At 45.3% G+C, this 18823-nt stretch overlaps 2 protein-coding genes across 2 annotated transcripts in view; both read right to left on the reverse strand.

Moving 5' to 3' along the window:
- Dnah10 (dynein axonemal heavy chain 10) overlaps positions 1–4788 on the reverse strand; it is a 114523-nt gene extending 109735 nt beyond the window's left edge. The window contains exons 1-2 of the mRNA XM_034636786.2: positions 4575–4788; positions 1697–1768 (exon numbers count right to left, since the gene is read on the reverse strand). Of these exons, the coding sequence (XP_034492677.2) occupies positions 1697–1768; positions 4575–4788 (286 nt within the window). The remainder of the gene's footprint in view (positions 1–1696; positions 1769–4574) is intronic.
- Positions 4789–5269: 481 nt separating this feature from the next.
- Positions 5270–18823, reverse strand: part of Atp6v0a2 (ATPase H+ transporting V0 subunit a2) — a 34118-nt gene continuing 20564 nt past the window's right edge. Inside the window, exons 14-20 of the mRNA XM_027921345.2 lie at positions 18411–18529; positions 17123–17333; positions 14738–14857; positions 13162–13281; positions 11117–11234; positions 9500–9671; positions 5270–8473 (exon numbers count right to left, since the gene is read on the reverse strand). Of these exons, the coding sequence (XP_027777146.1) occupies positions 8368–8473; positions 9500–9671; positions 11117–11234; positions 13162–13281; positions 14738–14857; positions 17123–17333; positions 18411–18529 (966 nt within the window). The 3' untranslated portion in view covers positions 5270–8367. The remainder of the gene's footprint in view (positions 8474–9499; positions 9672–11116; positions 11235–13161; positions 13282–14737; positions 14858–17122; positions 17334–18410; positions 18530–18823) is intronic.

The following is an 18823-nucleotide window of genomic DNA, read 5'->3' on the forward strand; positions in this document are numbered from 1 at the left end:
AGTGTGGCTTTGGAGTCAGCTCTCTGAATCCTGGTCCGTAAAATGGAACCCTAACCTCTACTGGCCAGATTCTGGAGCCTCAGATGATAGCATAGTCCAGTGCCCAGCATGCACTACACAGGCTGGCAGAGGAAACTGTCTAAAAGACAGCAACACCAACCTTATCAGGGCACTAGGAATGACCTACAATCAAAAATACATTGACTCACACCTGTAATCTCAGGGACTCAGGAGGCTGAGGCAGGAGGATCACAAGTTTGAAGCCATCCTCAGCATTTTAGACTGTATCTCAAAATTTAAAAAAAAAAAAAAAAATTCTTTAAGGGCTGGGATTGTGGCTCAATGGTAGAGCGTCCCTGGTTCAATTCCCAGTACTTAAAATAATAATAATTATACACACACACACACACACACAGATACTCAATACATCTTAGAAAAAGCTAAAATGATGTTTCAGGTTCTAGATATTTTACCACAATAAAAATAAAGGGGGAGATAAATTTAAATGCTGACTGGGAAATGCTGGTGATTCACAGACGGAAATGGGCTTCGCCTCCTCAGCAGCCCCGGCCCCGGGTCCACTAGGACTGAAGATTCTGCTACGGCCCTTGGCCGCGGGCCCTGATCCTGGGGAAGCCCACCTTGCCGCACGCGTCTTATTAAGGCCCCGGGTTTCTGAGCGAGGCCCCCTCCTTGTCTTTGGAGGAGATCACATTTTAACAATAAATTCTCCTGAAAAAGTCAAGATGACTAAAGGAGACACCACAGAGGGCCCAAGTCCTCTCAGTCCTCTGTCTTCCCACGCCCGGGCGGCAAAGTGGCGGTGAAGTGGCGCTTCAGACCTGGGGTGCCCGCTTTCCTAGGGCAAGCAAAGGTGGTTGACAGCCCCGCCCCAGCCACGTGGCCTGCATTCGGGTTCTCAGCCTTCCCTCCCCCTCCCCGGGCGTGGGCAGGCTTCGTTGTGCCGCTGTCCCGTGCGTTTTAGGGGGTAAGGTAGCATCTCTGGCCTCTACCCGCCAGAGGCCAGGAGCACCCACTCACTACACCACACTCCTGACATTGCCCCACGTCCCCTAGGGGACAAAAATCCGTCCCAGTCAATAACCACAGCTATAGAGAGCTGGGTCAGAGTGTGTTGCTCAAGTCACAATGTCACTGCAGCAGAAACCTCCGGAAGCCTGCCCGGGGTATAGAATGTCCTGCTGCCCCTGCCCCCACCCGGCCACAGCACAGTCCTGGGTGCACAAGCGTGTGCCTGGGAGATTCTCTGAAAGGGCGGGCTGCTGTCGTTTGCACGAGGGGACACCTCCCCTGTGCCCTTCGTGATGCTGACAGAGACACTGCCAGTGTGAGAATGGTGCTTTTAAGTCTGAGCCGTGCTGGGTTGAACACTGTCCTCCAAAACTCCTGTCCACAGAGCCTGATCTTATTTGGAAAGAGGGTCTTGCCGATGGATAAGTTAAGCCGAGGGCCGGGGGCGGGGGGCTGAATCCAGCACCTAGTAGTGCCTGTGTAAGAAGGGGGAGCCAGGCACACCAGGAGGAGGTCCCAGGAGCAGAGACAGACCTCGCCCAGGGCCCAAGGGGAAGCCCGGCCCTGCCCACACCTTGATTTTTAACTTCGGCCTGCGGAACTGAGCAGGATGCATTTCTACTGTTTTCAACAGCCAAGGCCCCCTCCCTGCCCAGCACCGCACCTGGCCCTCTATCCACGGACCCACTCTGTTCTTCCTCCTCCTCATCTTCGGACAGGGCAGGCATCTGGTTGTCTTTAAAGCCACAGACATGGAAAAGGAAATACAAAACATAATTTTTTACTGCATGAAACTCCTGACACCTTTGCCCTCTGTGGAGTGGAGGGACTGGGATGTGCCCACCAGGAGCCTTGTGCACATTTCAGTGCAGCAAAAAAAGTCCTGCAACTGGGGCTAGATTGGGGTTCAGGGAGGAAAGTTTGTGCTAACTCTGCCAAGAGATGAGGGATTTTTTACTTGGTTATTTTTTACTTGAGAATGTCAGAGTTACCACCAGCCCCAAAGAAACACAAAACATAGAAGAGGCTCATGGTTGTACAATATTATGAACATTTTTAGCAACACTGAACTGTATGCTTAAAAATGGTCACAAGAGCTGGGCACAGTGGTGAACACCTGTAACCCCAGAGGCTTGGGAGGCTGAGGCAGCCCCAGCAACTTAGCAAGACCCTGTCTAATAAAATACAAAAAGGGGCTGGGGATGTGTCTCAGTGGTTAAGTGCCCCTGGGTTCAATTCCCGGTACCAAGAAAGAAAAAAAAAAAAAAAAGGTCACTAGAACCCAGGAAATGAATCTGCTTTTCACCTATTGCAGAGAAAAAAGATTAAATTGACACAACCCAGTGTCAATGAGACTGTTAGGAGATGGGAACCATGTCCACGGAAGCTGGGGTGGGACGGGCAAGGCCTCTGTGCAGGGTGGTTTGGCAGGACCCATCCAAATTGCAAATGCAATGCCATTCTTGGAAATCTATGCTGCAAAAATATCCAAGGCATGCAGAGGGGGGTGTTGCTGCTGCATTCTGGGTGGAATGGAACACTCTGTAAAACCCAATGTCCTCTAATCAGGGAATGGGTAATGAAATGTCCTTCAAATCTATAACTCTAATGGCCCCTGCAAGAGCAGATGCAGGGTGGGGCTTAGGGAACAGGAAGCTTGGTTTTGTCACTCTTCACTTTCTACACTTCTGCTGTGTGAATTTTTAAGAGACCAGGATTCTGGTGATACTGGTGTGGCTGTTTTTAAAGGTGAGCAGGTTGCTAACTGGTATGTGCAGTACAGCTGCTGACACTCTCCCCCACCCTCTGCCCTCCCCGAATCCATCTGTTTCCATTCGTGTCATTTTTAACTGGGAGCAGAGCAAAGCTCTGACCAGAGAGATGCAGGATGAGAGAGAAAAAGGAAGGGGTTTTGCATACTGGTCCTGCTGCAAAGTCCTCTGGACACACCAGACACCCCCGGAAAGGATCCAATAAAATGGTTCAAGTCTCCTTGTGAATAAAGGCTTAATATGCAGAGGGTAAAGAGCAATATGGCCACTGCGTTGGAGAAGAGGTCCCTCTCTCACCTCTGGCCAGAAACCAACACATGAGGCAACTCTGGAACCTCAGAAGATCAGCAGCCTTGAGAGTCGCCAGGGACAGTATTCTCACATTCTCACCATATCTAGCAGGGAGGACAGGGGGCAGAGGGATCCAGAAACAGGTCACAGCTGAGAGGATTTCTGAGTGCCCTTTGGAGGGGCCAGAAATTAACAAGGGGTACCCTGTGAAGTGAGACTCAAAGCCCCTTCCACAGAGGACAGCACCTCCAGCCAGGAGTCAGCAGGTCTAAACATGCTGTAGAAGACACGGCAGAAAACAGCCGGTCTACCATTAACCCTCTCCGGTTGCAAGAAGCCAATGTCACACTCATTTTTCAAGGTCTTGGTGTATATTTTTTGAAGTATCAAGTTCCCTGACATTGAAGTATATGTTTAATAGTTCCTCCTGTGAAGTGTGTCCTTGTAGCTATGGTTTCACTTGGAGATAATAAGAATCTAAATTGGAAACCAGGTAAAACAAAGTAGTCGGTTGCAAAATTCTGCCTTGGAGGAAAAAAAGACTGGACGTTTTTAGATGCCAAAATATTATCAAGTGGTCATCTCTCCGAGTGCTACAAGCAACTTGTTATTGTTGTTTAGTTGTGGTTTTGGATTTCTCCATAATAAACACATGTATTATTTTGTGCAAACAAAGAATGAATATTTAAAATAAATGAATGGCCGGTGCCTTTATTTTAAAAAAATAATACAAATAAAAAAGTAGTTCTGCCTGGAACTGCACCTGTAAGAGGACTTGTGTGGGATCAGGAAGTCCTGTGGAGATGACTAGTACAGGAGGCGGATCACTCAGGCTCACAACTGTGTTCTGCGGTCCTGCCGAGTGTCCCCGGCACTCTGTCCTGTACCCCATCTAACTCTGCACCAGCCTCCCTGCTCCCTGGTGTCCCTGGACCTATCTCAGAGTGGGCTGGACCAGCAATGGGATGGGTGGTCGACTGCCATGGAGGTTCTGGATCACTGTTTCGACCTGAACACTGAACCATTAGTGTCATTTTTAAATCCCGATTTGGAAGCATTACTTCTTAGCACTTCAGGTTCATGGAGAAGTAGAAAGGGGAGCTCGTCTCACCCTAGTGAGACGGAGTCAGGATGCCCTCAGGCCCTCCCGCCTGTCCACAACCTCCTACTGGACAGCAGCTCTTCGCCAGCTCTGTGCCTGCGGGCGAGGTGCTTAGCCCTCTCAGTGCCAGTCCTCCCATCTGTCGAGCGAGGGGCAGGGATGGCAGGACCCCCACCCGATAGGATTAATGAGTTGATAGGAGCGTTTGGAGCTATGCCGGTACACAGCAAGGGCTAAATAAGGGCTCGTTGCGGCGTTTCACGCCAGGTCCGCCTTTCCCAGCGGGCTGTAAACCCGCGCGGGCAGGGGCGGCGGTGCCCGTCCGGGTCGCCGTGCGCAGGCGCCGGTGTAACGCGCTGCGCAGGAGGGCGGCTCACCGATCTCCACCTCCACCTCCTCCGGCACCGCGGTGCGGTAGAAGAAGAGCGTGGCGGCGCCCTCCTCGTCGCTCATCTGGTTGAGGAAGTGCAGGATGACGTCCTCGGCCTCGCCATCGTCGCGGTTCAGCAGCTCCTCGAAGAGCTGGGGGTCAGTGATGCTGAAGGCCGAGTACACAAGGTCGCGCATCCACAGCACCCGCAGGTCGTCCATGGCGCTGTGCGGTGCACCCGGAGCCCAGCAAGACAGACCGAGTCAGAAGCCAGACGGGCGTCCGTGGCAACGGCTCCCCTAGCAACGGGCGCCCGGCAACGGCCGGCGCGAGGGCCGCACTGCCCCACCCCCAGCGCCCGGCCCGGCCCGGCCCGCGCTCCGACGGTGCGCTAGCCCCTTGGTGCACCTGGCCGAGCTTGGACAGTCCGGGTGGCAGGGCACCTGCAAGTCGAATGCCTGTTTTGTAGGTAAGAAAGCTGAGGCAAGAAACGTGTCAGGCGAGCAAAGGGGACATCTCGGAGGTGGCAGGACTCAACTCTAGGCCACTCCCACGGTGGACCCCTGGCACCAAAGGTAAAAATACACGGCGCAGAGCCCCCAAACCCGCCAGGTTCATTTGGGCATTTAGGGTTAGGGAAAAGGGGCAGAGCTCTTTGGCTTTGCAGCCAACTAGGGCATAGTAAAGCAAGACACTTACATCTTAAAAATATATATGTATTTATTTGTCATTAGCAAAAGGAAGTTCAATACTGATAGGAAGATGCAGATTTGCCCTTTCATGCATTTGTGGAGCAAAATACTAACTTGTTCATTGTCATTTCCCCTGGCAGGGAGCTAAGCCCCTGCATCACAGGGCTGACTAGGAACCTAGCCTTCTTGTTGATTTTTCCATCAAGGAACAGGTGGAATGTTCAAGGATTTCCTAAAATTCTAAACCAAAGCTCAGCCTCAATGGTCTGACTAGAAAAACTACTACACCAAACTGCCTTATGCCAGCATCTAAATAAGATTTCTTAATATCCTCCCTAGAGATACACCATGTGGTATACAAGCAAACATGCCTTTAAAACTTTAATACAGGAACTTATTGTTTTTAAAAGCAGACTGCAGAACTGCTGTTGGTTTTTTTGGTTTTGTTTTCCAAAATGGGTCAAACTCTTAAAAAGTCTGACTACTTAACTGATCAGCAACGGTTACCTATGCTACCCAGAGTCTGTGCCTTATTAAGCTATGGCAGATTGACCACTGAGGCCAGAATCTTGTAAAATAACCATCCCAAGTCCAGCACAGAGGTATGCACCTATAATCCCAGCTACATGGGAGACTGAGGCAGTAGATCACAAGTTTGAGGCCAGCCTGGACAACATAAGTGAGACCTTATCTGGAAAAAAAAAATACGCACTCCAGCAATGAGGACAGCAGATAGGTCTTTTCAGAGTCCTCTGGAAGATGGAAAATCCACAGGGTTCAACCTCCTTCACACTCCTTAAGTGACCATGAGCACTTCCCACCATTCAGGGTGAAATCATATTCTGTTTTACTAAAGAAGTCTCTTGGGTTTTTTATTTAGGACTCTTGTCAACACACTGCAGTAAACATCTGAATGGAAGTGGAATGATGTGGCTGTTGTGACATTTTTCTCCAGAAAGATAAAACATATTTAGCATCAATCAGACAACTGACCATTTTTCCTCTGGATAATTTGCATCAAGGGAATAAAATATCTTGTAAAAATATACTCACAATTCTAGCACAGCTTTTTTAAACAGAACAAACAGCAGCCATTCTGGTAACATGGCATGGAAACCAAGCAACTTATAAAGAAATAAAAGTTCTCCCGGTATCTAAATTTCACCATTGTTAACTATATTTCCAAAGAGTTCTTTCACAAAAGTTAGGTTATTAATTTGTTTATATATATATAATTACATTCTATATAAAAAGTACTACATAGACTATCTTTGAAAAGCGATTCTCCACTCTTCATCCCATACCCTGAAAAGAGGTACTCATTGGAATTAAAAAGTGGCCCCATGACAGTTACTAGCTGGGGTAGTAAAAATTCCAGAAGATACTTCGTCCCTGGCTGACAGTGCCCTGAAGTCTTGGGATGAATTAGTTACCTCGGTCATTACCACAGATCCTTGGGGTACAGTAACAAACGGTTAAAGGACAAGGTACAAGGGAACGCAGCTCCAAGGGAAAAGCAATGGAACAGCACTGTTAGGGTTTCGGTTTCACCCAAAACAAGTGCCCAACATTACACTTTCCAGAGAAACAACTGAAGAGCAGGGTCATGTTCAGGAGTCTCATTAGCACTGTTTTATACTTGATAATTACCATATGAAGGACAAGCTGGCTTTGGGTAACACTTATCAAGCAGATGCACAGAGTCTTTACTATAATTTTTTAAAGGTTTAAACTTAGAGTCATGGCTATGTCACATGATGTTCAGTTCATGACTCTCAGCAAGCAGGCCATGAAATTACCTGAAAGATCCGCTTAAATTCAGTGCTCCCCTAATCCTGGCTTGTAATGAAAGGGCCACACCCTCTACCTTGAACAGGCTAGAGGAATACCAGGACAAACAAGCCTCTTAATGTGTCATTCAGTTTTAAGAATGTGAAAAAATGTCAGATTTCTTTTTCAAAATAATTATCTAAAATCAATTGAGGTAAAATATGAAAAATCAGCATATTTACAAGGATATGGAATAGATCAAAATGTTCAACAGGAATGACTTGAATTCAGGCAAAATTAAATGTTAAGTAAATAGATGAATTTCAATTCAAGACTATAAATTAATGGCTTAATAATTGGTTTACAACTGATCTAAATAGTGTTTGAAAGTTTACCTTTACCCTTATCAGAACTTTATTTAAGAATTAGTCTGAAAGTAAAAATTTATACTATTCTCAAGGATAAGTGCAATCTCTTCATGGTAAAATATCTTAATTTATCTTTTTCTATAAAAATATACAACTATTACTTTTAACTCTTTCACTTGGTACAAACTCCTCTGGTTCAGTAACATCAGCCAGGCTGGTCACTGAGCTCAAACTGTACCCACATGCTGTCCTCCACAGCCACAGTGGGTTTAAGGCTCAATATTTAGTTGATCTTCCCAAACATACAATTACCATAATTGGTTTCCTGTAAGGATGGATAACAAGAGTCTTTTAAAAATATACAAATGGGATAACCATTTGTTGTGTGTTATTTTATCCCATTTCCCCAATAATTAAAACAAGATGAAATAGTAGAAATGATCCTCTACTGTTAATTCCAGATAGCAAATAATAAAAAATGTTTGCATATTTTTGATCAAGCAGAATAAGGTGAATCTTTTGATTATCCATCATTAAATTATTTAAAAAACTATGTTTTAACTTCAACTATTGGAAAATATTATCTGACAACTTCAGGTGACAGAATAAGCTCTGTATTTTTTAATAAGGTTTAAAAGGAATCAAGTATCTAAGACCATTTTCAATTAGCCATCCAAAATTGGCTTCTCTCCCCCAATCCTGTATTTTAAAAAATAACTTTAACATAACATTTGGCATGAACTTACACTTGCTCATAATAAAAACCAAAAAAAATTTATGTGTCTGAAATTGATAAACATTACAAAATATTTAACATATGAGGAAGAGGTATATCTTACAGAATTATTTGGCTATGTCATAAGGCAATCAATGAAGACAGAATTTTTCCTATCATAAATTTGACATATGTGAAATTCTATAACATGATAGTCTCCATAAATCTGAAAGCTCATTGGTTATAGCAATATGATCATGCCACGTTGTCACCATCACTGAACTTCGATGAAAGTAGACTGAATGAGAAAGGAACAAATTTGGTGCCTGCACCAACGTAGAATTTGTTCTGAAATTCTACCCTACAATAAAAAAATATATATATTAGTGGAAAATTGTGAAACAACATTTCTGTGTTCCTTAAAATAACATGTGTAAGTTAAAAAAAAAAAAAAAAGGTTCCTGTGTTAAAATCACTTCATTCCATACACATTCTTAGCATAGACATTTTTACTTGGAAGACACCCCTCCCTACGGTGCTGGCTTTCTAAGAGCAACTCTGACACACCCCACCACCTCCCAAGCTGCCAGATACACAGGGTCAGGCCAGATAACGGGAATTTCCTGTCCACTTAGGTCATGGATGCAGAGAAACAGTCGAACATACATACTATAAAACATTAAGAAATAAAAGGATTTTTTTTTTTTTTTTTTTTTTAGTAGCAGGGGTTGAACTTGGGGGCACTTGGCCACTGAGCCACATCCCCAGCCCTACTTTGTATTTTCTTTCGAGACAGGGTCCTATTTTGTATTTTATTTAGAGACAGGGTCTCATTGAGTTGTTTAGCACCTTGTTTTTGCTGAGGCTGACTTTGAACTCTTAATCTTCCTGCCTCAGCTTCCCAAGAGGTTGGAATGACTGGTGGGCGCCACTGTGCCTGGCCATAAGACGCTTTTTTTTTTTTTTAATATTTTTAGTTGTAGATGGACACGATACTTTTATTATTTTTTATGTGGTGTTGAGGATCGAACCCAGTGCCCAACATACGCTAGGCAGGTGCTCTACCACTGAGCTACAACCCCTGCCCCAAAGAGGCTTTTATAATAAAGCAATCTGCTAGACTCTGAGGAGAATTAGAAGCCTGAATTATACATGATTAGTATACAGGCATAATTTGCTCTCACTTGCCAATAACAACATTTCAGAACCTACCAATAACATTTCAGAAAGAACTAAAATTTTAACTCAGAGGATCTCAGCCCAGACACTAAACACACGAAGAAAAGACCGGCCTGTGTTAGGCTTGAGATGGGTGGGTGGGAGGGGCTTCCCTCACTGGAGAATCAAGATTCTAAACAACAGCTTCTCAGCCACATCTCCAACTCACCAGTGGAGGCGTATGGCATGAAGAAATGCAGAAAGCCCTTCCATGATCAAGAGGATGAAAATTGTCAAAACTGCAAAGAGAGCAATCACTGGGAGCAGCAGCAAGACGCCATAGGTGGTGTCCACTCGCAGGCCTACTCGCATCAGCATGGCCCACAGGACATCAGACAGCTCTGAAAAGGAATCATTTGGCAGGGTTCACTTTTTGTCAAAACAATAAAACTCTCTTACTGTTGGTTGCAAATGAAAATGAAAAGTAAATTCACTTTAAAAAGATTAGAAATGTTGAGTATTAAAGTGTTTTCTTTTTTTTTGAAGCGCACACACATATGCACACACACACCAGCCCCCTAAAGTCCATGGGTGCAGTGCTGGCGCTTCCCATGTGTAACTTGGCCAACTGAGCAATCAACTGGGGGGCGGGGGCAAGTGCCTTTTCTTATACTTGGCAAATTACCTTCTTTCCTAGGTTTTGATCGGCTTCCGACGCTGGGTTCTGTTCCTTCACAGTCTTGCAAATCTGCAGCCTCACTTCTAGGCCAACAGATCCTCTTTACTTATTTTTTTCCCCAGTGCTGGGGATTGAATCCAGGGCCTCACTTTGTCATTTTTGTTTTCCTTTGCTTCCCTCTCCTCTTGGTTTGCCAATTCCCTGTGATGACCTACTTTTTAAAACTTTCCTGTGGAATTACCACTGGACAATGAGGCAATGTGACTATGTGCGTGGACTGAATGCAGATGCAGTGACCAACCACCCACAGGCTTCAGAAGAAGTGATGTGACCGGCCTCTGATCACAAAGCCCAGGTGTGTCATCTGTGTGATCTGTGGACTAGAGCTAGTGAAGCACACATCACACACATCCTCACAGTGAACCATGGAAACTAAAAATTGAACTGTGTTGCTGGGGAATAGGTGTTACTTAAATAAACTGAAGAAACTGAAACTCACAAAACATCAGAACCATGGGACTGCCTATGATCAAAACTGTCACTCAAGCTAGGCGTGGGGGTGCACGCCTATAATCCCAGAGACTCAGGAGGCTGAGACAAGAGGATCACAAATCCAAAGCCAGCCTCAGCAACAGCAAGGTGATAAGCGACTTAGTGAGACCCTGTCTCAAAGTAAAGTGCTGGGGATGTGGCTCAGTGGTAGAATACAGCTGGGCTCAACCCCCAGAACCAAAAATTAAAGTAAAGCAAAACAAATTCTGGGACTCTGCACTGTGTTAGGACCTACTTTAAATGAGTCACTGTGTTCCTAAGGCAGCAATAAACAAAGCAATGGCAAGGAAAAATCAGAAACAGTAGCAGCAGAGTGAAAGTGTCTATGCCAGAGGTCCCCAAACCTTCTCATTTCCCAAAGCCCCCACGTCTCCAAGATGGTCTTCATGGCGCACCTCAGCCAAGAGAGTCAATGGATCTGCCTATTAAGTGGTCGAGTCCATACAACTCGACAGTCCTAGCTCACACACTAACCAAGAAACAGTGCTGGTCTCCCTTGAAAACTTAAAATACCCCTCAGTGCCTGAGTTGTTCAAAATTGAAACGCCCCCATGCCTGCAGCATTGCAGTGGCCTCAGCAGGGGCTGGGGACTGTGGGTCTAAACCATAACTCACGTGCATGAGCCAAGCTGAGCGCCCAGAGCCGCAGGTAGGACGCAGTGTTGGAGATGCAGCCCAGACAATACTCAATGGAGTGGATCACTTGCGTCATCAGTATTTCTCCAAAATTAAACTGGGAGAGAGGACACAGAAGGTTAGACTGCCTCCAGTGCCCGCTTCCACTGTGGAGTGTGTCCCTGCAGGACCACAAGGAAAGCACTGGCTTCTGGGATGGCAGTGAGAACAGAAGAACAGGAGAATAGGCTTGTGGGTGAGGACAGTGAATCTGACCAGCCCCATGATCAGAACTCACCATCCCCTTCCCCATTCTACCGCCCCCCTACCCAAGCCTCAGTTTCCCTATGTAAATGGAGAGTGCAGAACTAGACGGTGATTGCCATGACCACATCCTCAGAGAGGGTCACAGGATTCCAGGATAGCCTCAGAAACCACCCAACACCACATGACAGGAGTCACAGGCTAAGGGGATGCTAATCCGAAGGCATGTTTCCTGGGTCGAAGAGCTGTGGAGAGAAGGCCCCAGGACACCAGAAGAGGGTCCTGAGGGCAGAAAGGCTGCAGGATACTGGGTAAGATGCCTCTTAAGATGCCCAGCTCTGGGGCTGGGGATGTGGCTCAAGCGGTAGCACGCTCGCCTGGCATGCGTGCGGCCCGGGTTCGATCCTCAGCACCACATACAAACAAAGATGTTGTGCCCGCCGATAACTAAAATATAAATATTAAAAATTAAAAAAAAAAAAAAAGTTTTTTTAAAAAAAAAAGATGCCCAGCTCTGCATTCTATTGTTCTATGATTCTATGAAATTATTAATAATCTCAAAATAAAACACTAAATTACATAATATTGACAAAAAGGTGGAGTTTAAGATTTTTTTTTTGGTCCTTAATAAGAAGCCCAGTAAGGTTTCCAAGAAAATGAGGCAGATCGAGGAGTGCACATGCTCTATCCTGCCTGCCCAGGGCCTGCCCTTTCCCTGACCAGCCTTGCTCCCCAGCCACAGCCATTGTGGACTGACCTGTGGCCTCCTAAATGCATGCTGAACTTCTGTCCCAAAGTGACGGTGTGATAATTATCTTTACAAAGATAATTAAAGTCAAATGGGGTCCTAAGGGTGGAGCCCTAGTCCAACAGGACTGGTGCTCCCACAGGGAGAGGAAGAGACTCCAGGAAAGGCCACGCCATGTACAGCAGGAGGCAGCCCTCTGCGAGCTGAGGGGGAGACCTCGGCAGAAGCAGCTGGCCACAGAAATCCTGCTAGAACTGTGAGAAACAAATCCCTATCATTTAAGCCAAACTCTGCTGCCTTTAGGTATGGCCGTGCCAATAAGGACAGCAGCTACTGGTCAGGATGGCACATGATGCCAGCAGGCGCATCGGGGCTCTTCCTTGGGATTTCTCCTACTGCAGTATTTAGATAAGAGTGTCTCCCCTCCCACTGAAAGACTGAAAAAAAGGGTTGAGGGTGCAGCTCAGAGGAAGAGCACGTGCCTAGCAAGCACAGGCCCATGTGCTAGCCACAAAAAGAGAATGGCTAGAGAAAATAAGCCCAGAGCTACCTGTGGCCACAGCTCATCATCATGGGACCAACCAGCTTCAGAACATACAGCAAACTTATAAAGAAAAAGCCCAGGGAAGGCCTCTCAGAATGAGAGGACAGGAACTGCAACCAACTTCCTGAAAGTAACTCTGTTCTCTCTGATGTGAGTTGGTACATTTCCCTTTGAAATCAGTGCAAACCAGGTCACTAGTTCTCGCAGCTATGGAAGGGTTCTGACTGAATCAGCAATGCTCATGACACCCCAAGTCCCTTTAAGCACAACAAGCAATGTTCCCACAGCAGATCCCAGGGTAAAGGAGAAACGACAGAGTGATGTCCCAGACCCCTCCATTCTGTCACCATCAGTGTGACCCAAAGAGCACTGGGAAGTTAGTTAAAAGTGACCATTGCCTTCTTTTCTGAAATGATAATTATCACTTTTGTTATGATGGTTATCCCTATAGAAGCTTCATTGCTTATCAATAGCAAATGAAAAGATTACCTCTTCACACGTCATTTCTCTGCATCCATCTTCCATTTGGTTATTCCCCTCTTCTATGTCCTGGTTTCCCAGCAGAGAAACTTCTTCCTCGCTATCTTTCCTTACGAGCGTGTAACCACTCTACCAAGCAAAAGAGCAGAGTCAGAGGCTCTAAGATTACAAGGTTGCAAGAAAACCCAAGTTTCTTGTTTCTCTCTTTTTTTAAAAAAATATATATATATATATTTATTTATTTATTTTAGTTTTCGGCAGACACAACATCTTTGTATGTGGTGCTGAGGATCGAACCCGGGCTGCACGCATGCCAGGCGAGCGCGCTACCGCTTGAGCCACATCCCCAGCCCTCTTGTTTCTCTTAATAATTCAGCTCTCTGAGAACAAAAAAGTTCTCTGAAAGAAAATAAGTACTTCATACTCAATAGAATGGCTTTTATTAGAAAGAGAGCAGACAATGTTGGTAAGGCAGTGGGAAATGGTGAAATGGTGTGGCAACTCCTCAAAAATCAAACATGCGGTTTAACCAGGCACTTCACTTCTGGGAATGTACCCAAAAGAATGGAAGGAAGAGACTCAAAGAGATGGTCACATACCCATGTACACAGCACCACTATTCACAAATAGACAAAAGTGGGAAACAGTCCAAGGTCCACCACAAATGCATGATAAACACAGCATGGTACATCCAGGCAACGGAATATCAGTCTTTAAAAGGAAATTTTAACATGCTAAAACATGGATAAAACTTGAATACGTTGTGCTAAGTGAAGTCAGAGACAAAAGGACAAGTACATGATTCCACTTCTACGAGGTACTAAGATTGGTCAGATTCATAGAAATAGACAACAGAGTTCTGCCAGGGTTTATGGAGGGAGGAGAAGAGGAATTGGTACAGTTTCAGTTCTGCAACAGGAAGGCGTTCTAGGAATGGGCAGTAGTGCAAGACATTGTAACTGTACTGTACTTGATGATTAAAGAGAGAAACTAGACATACAGGAGAATAGTCAGTCTGAGAAAAGTTCAACATACATGATAACTGCTTATAACTAGATGGGAGAACTAAGTTCTTTTTTTAATTTTTTTTTATTCTTGGTGCTAGGGATTGTACCACTGAGCTACATCCCCAGCCCTTTTTGTTTTTCATTTTAAGACAGGTCTCACTAAGTTGTCAAGGCTGGCCTTGAACTTGCAATCCTGCCTCAGCTTCCCAGTTTATTGGAATTACAGGCATGCGCTACTGTGCCCAGCCAGGATACCATTTTCTACATTTTAAATAATTTAGTTGTATTATTTATTTTTTAAAAAATTAAAAGAAAAAGTTAAGAGGTAAAAATCTGGAAAAAGCTTTATAATTACAATAAGCTGTAAAGAAGGGCTGAGCTCATGAGCTCACACCAGGCTCATGGGCAGTCTGGGTCCACACATCCAGGACTCACAAGCTCTTCAGGCTCTTGTAGAGCAGGCGACACCAAAGTGCTAAATAAAGGAAGCTTGGCTTTGCACCAGCACCCACACCAGTCCTGGCATGTCTGAAAGATGTGCTCACAACTTGGTGACACACACCTGGAGTCACACTTACCCGGCTCACACCAAAGCAACTCCGCCCATTGTGTAGCCACAACAAGAAAAGTGGTTTTCCCAAGAAGAGAACAGGAACAGACAGCGCTGTGACGACCAGCAGTACTTTCTGGACGTGCTCCTGTTGGTGCACAAGGGAGAAGATCAATTAAAATATAGATACAAAAACACAGTCCCTAGGAGACGAGATGGGATTAGGGATTAGGGAAGAGCAGCCACAGCGTCCCTGGGCAAGGAACACCCAAGAGCTGTAAGCCACATGCTACCTGCCAGCGGATCCTTCCACTCATGGCCAGAAACTCAGCCCAACACCAGAGCCAAGGAACACAGCAATGACACACTGGTGAAGTATCATTTTGTCTTAGGTCAATAAAAAGAGTTTTGGAAAATTCTAAATTGAGTCAAACTCTAGCTATAATTTTCTAAAAACATCTTTAATGGGGAAAAAATGCCTTTTTACACAAGCAAAATGTCTTTTTACACTCAATTGTCTTGGGTTTTTAAAATTATTATTATAAAAACTATTTGAGGGCTGGGCTGTGGCTCAGTGGCAGAGCGCTTGCCTAGCATGCACGAGGCACGGGGTTTGATCCTCTCAGCACCACATAAAATAAATAAAAGAAAGGTATTTAAAAAAAAAAAACTATTTGAGGAATGTGAGTGTATAATAAGTTAGATTTATTTCTATACATGGAAAATATTGAAACAGCATTCAGAACAAAAGCAAAAACATAGTCTTAAAAACACAAACAGCCAGGCACAGTGGCACACACTTGTAATCCAGAGTATTACAGGAGGCTCAAGAGGCTGAGGCAGGAAAGTGTCAAGTTCAAAGCCAGCCTCAGCAACTTAGCAAAGCCCTAAGTGGCTCAGTGGTTGAGTGCCCCTGAGCTTTCAATACCCAGTAGAAACAAAAACAAGAACCAGGACGTCTGGGTGCAGTGGCACAGGCCTGTAATCCCAGATATCTAGAGGCTGAGATGAGAGTGGCAAGTCTGAGGCCAGCCTCAGCACCTTAGCAAGACCCTCTCAAATAAAAAATAATAAGGCTGGGGATGTAATTGGTGATAAAGCACCCCTGGGTTCCATCCCAGTACCAGAAACAAAAAACAAAAAACAAGCAGAGCTCTGTAGTTGCTTAGAATTAGTTCAAGAGCAAAGCAGGGGCGAGGTGCAGCTCTGTGGTAGAGTGCAGACTTGGAATGCACAAGCTCTCAGCTCTGTCCCCAACACCAAAACCAGACCAGCTCGCTCCCTCATTTACTGCAGTTGGTGTGGCCGTGAGGATGCTGAGGAGAATGTGATAAACTGGCAGCGTGCTATCCTGTGCCTGTCACCCTGAGTAGCTGTCCCCATGTTAAAAATAGGTTCCTGGGGCACATGTATGGCTGGGCACAGGTTGCACTGTCCTTGCACCATCAACACAATGCATTCCTTGAGACACCCAGAGAGGTGGCAGCCACAGGCAAAACCACCTCAGAAGTACTGGGCTGTGGAGTTGCGTAGACCTGGGTTCAAGCCCTAGCCCTAGCAACTATGGAGTTACTGGGTCCACCATGAGCTACAGGTTGTCATCAGCAAAATGGATGACACCACCTGCCGGTGGAGCTGTTGTGAGAACTGAGAAGGAACCAACTATCAAGGGACATACACACACTCAAGTGTGCAGCAGTTGCTGGATTCAGGTAGCTTCTCCTCACTGATCTTGCCACGGGGCCTCTGTCCACTGAATGACCTTACACATTTACATGTACCTATGTAACTCTACATTTCTATAAGATAATGATGAAATACAACTTTTTAAAACCACAAAGAAGAGAAACAGAAATAAAAGTAGTAACTCAAAAGGGCCATAGAAATAGCTCAGTTTTTGCATGCACAAAGCCCTGGGTTCAATCCCCAGCACCATAAGCACACACACACACAAAAAGTAAGAACTCAAAAAGTTCAAAGATTTCAAATGTGCAGCTTGCCAGCAAAGCCCAGAGCTGTGTGTGGAGCTTCAAACCTGCTTAAAACTCTCTCCATGGAACACAGAAAACTGGAAATGCTCCCTCAGGGGGTGCACAGGACTGAGGACAAAGACAGCTCAGGAGAGCAAAGGTCCCCAGGTTGGCGCCTCTTTGAACACCCGTAGTCTCTGCACAGCATGCTGAGTGGCACCTGCCCTACCGTCCTTGGGGAGGACACTGGGCACTTACAGAAAGTGCCTGAGCAGCGCCTTAGCACAGCAGACTGGCCTGCTCTGGTGACAGCACAGGGACACCGAGGCCTCCCAGGTCCCCCGGAAGGCTATGACCAGCACCTCCACAAGCTGTGCGGATGGAACAAATGGGAGAAGGGAGACTTCTGGGGGAGTCCTAGGGGGGAATGGGACATCACTCACCTGCCCTGGGTAGAGGCCACTTGTTCCACTTGCTGGGAATATGAACATGTTGATGAACTCAATCAGAATGCTGGGAGCTTCCCTGGAATTTTCTGCTGAAAACACGAGCCACTTATAGACAATCATGAAGATGAGGTATCCGAAAATGCAGAGCATGAAGAGGAGCTCCGGGATGGAAACCAGGAAGATGTTGAACTTCTTCCTGAAGTGCCTGGAAGACAAGCACCCATCACCCAGGGACAAGCGTAGAAGAGGCCAAGAGCAAGAGCAGCTGACATTCTGACTCAAACAAGAAGAGCCACACTAGGGTGACACCCTGGTCTTGTGATGACTCACACAGGGCTACAGATCTCCCCATGGGGGAAAGAGACAACAGTAGAAATGACCAAGACTGTGGTGCCAGACTCCACCAAACCTCCTGCTTTATTCCTTTCTTCAGATTCATTTCTTTCCTTAAAGTGAGGCCACAAATTACTAGTGAATCTGTTATCAAAGTGCTCTATCTCAAAGAGGCTGTTGTAAAAGTTTTTCCAAGTTTCCGATCATGTTAAGACTTAAGGTTACAATGTGAAATAATACCAATTATGTTCAGAGATGAGAATGAACAGGAATAAAAGGGTACAACCTCTTATTTTTATTCTACTAGCTCTAATAGAGACAAAGAGGTTTTCAATTTATAAAATAAAAAAGGAATATGACAAAATTCATCCCTGACTTGAATTTACATGGCAAATGTCTCCACTTGAGCAGAAGCTCCATCAAGGCAAGGGCTTTTTCTCCTGTGCTCTCCTGTACGCGGAGTCCCCTGTGCCTAAAACAGTGCCGGGCACGGGTATGCACTCAACAAACACGTGCTGGATGAACCAACCCATGCCCACAAAATCTAAGTGATCAGAACAGACTTGTACAGGCCAAGGCTGGGGCTCAGAGGTACGGGGCTTGCCTTGCATGCATGGGGTGCTGGTTTTAAACCTCAGCATCACACAAAAACAAATAAAACAAAATAAAGGTATTGTGTCCATCACAACTAAAAAAACATATTTAAAAAAATTTTTATGGGAGTTCATAACCCACTTGAATCTAATGTATGAAATATGATATGTCAAGAGCTTTGTAATGTTTTGAACAACCAATAACAAAAAAATTTTGAAAACATACTCATGTAATATCTAATACAGAGCACACTGGCTGCCCTTTACTCAATCCAAAGAGCCTACTAGAAGAAGCAAGGTTAAGAGGGCTTATAAACTTGGCATATAAACATAGCTTTAAAACGATCTATACTTACAAGTGGTTAAATATTCCCAGAGTGACACCAAAAGTCATGTGAATAATTCCTAAAATCACAGACATTTTCATTTTGAAAGAATTTAGGAAAGTGAGGCGATTGGTTGCCAAGTTCCAAATCTGAAGACCAAACAAAAAAGAAAGAAACCTTTAACCTCCTTGAAAAGGTAATGTTTGAAAGTTCCTCTCTTAAATGGAGAGGCAGCTCTCAATTTACATAGAACAGCATTCTGACTTTTCTCTTGATGCTTTCTACCTAGGAACCACTGATTTTCTCAAGCCAGGGCCACAGACTGTCAGAAAACAATCCCATCAAAATGAAACCCAAGCCATGTGTGGTGGCACAGGTCTATAATCCCAGCAACTCAGGAGACTGAGGCAGGAAGATGGCAAGTTCAAGGTCAGTCTCAGCAA

This window comes from Marmota flaviventris, chromosome 1 (genome assembly GCF_047511675.1).
Source record: "Marmota flaviventris isolate mMarFla1 chromosome 1, mMarFla1.hap1, whole genome shotgun sequence".
Taxonomy (NCBI): domain Eukaryota; kingdom Metazoa; phylum Chordata; class Mammalia; order Rodentia; family Sciuridae; genus Marmota; species Marmota flaviventris.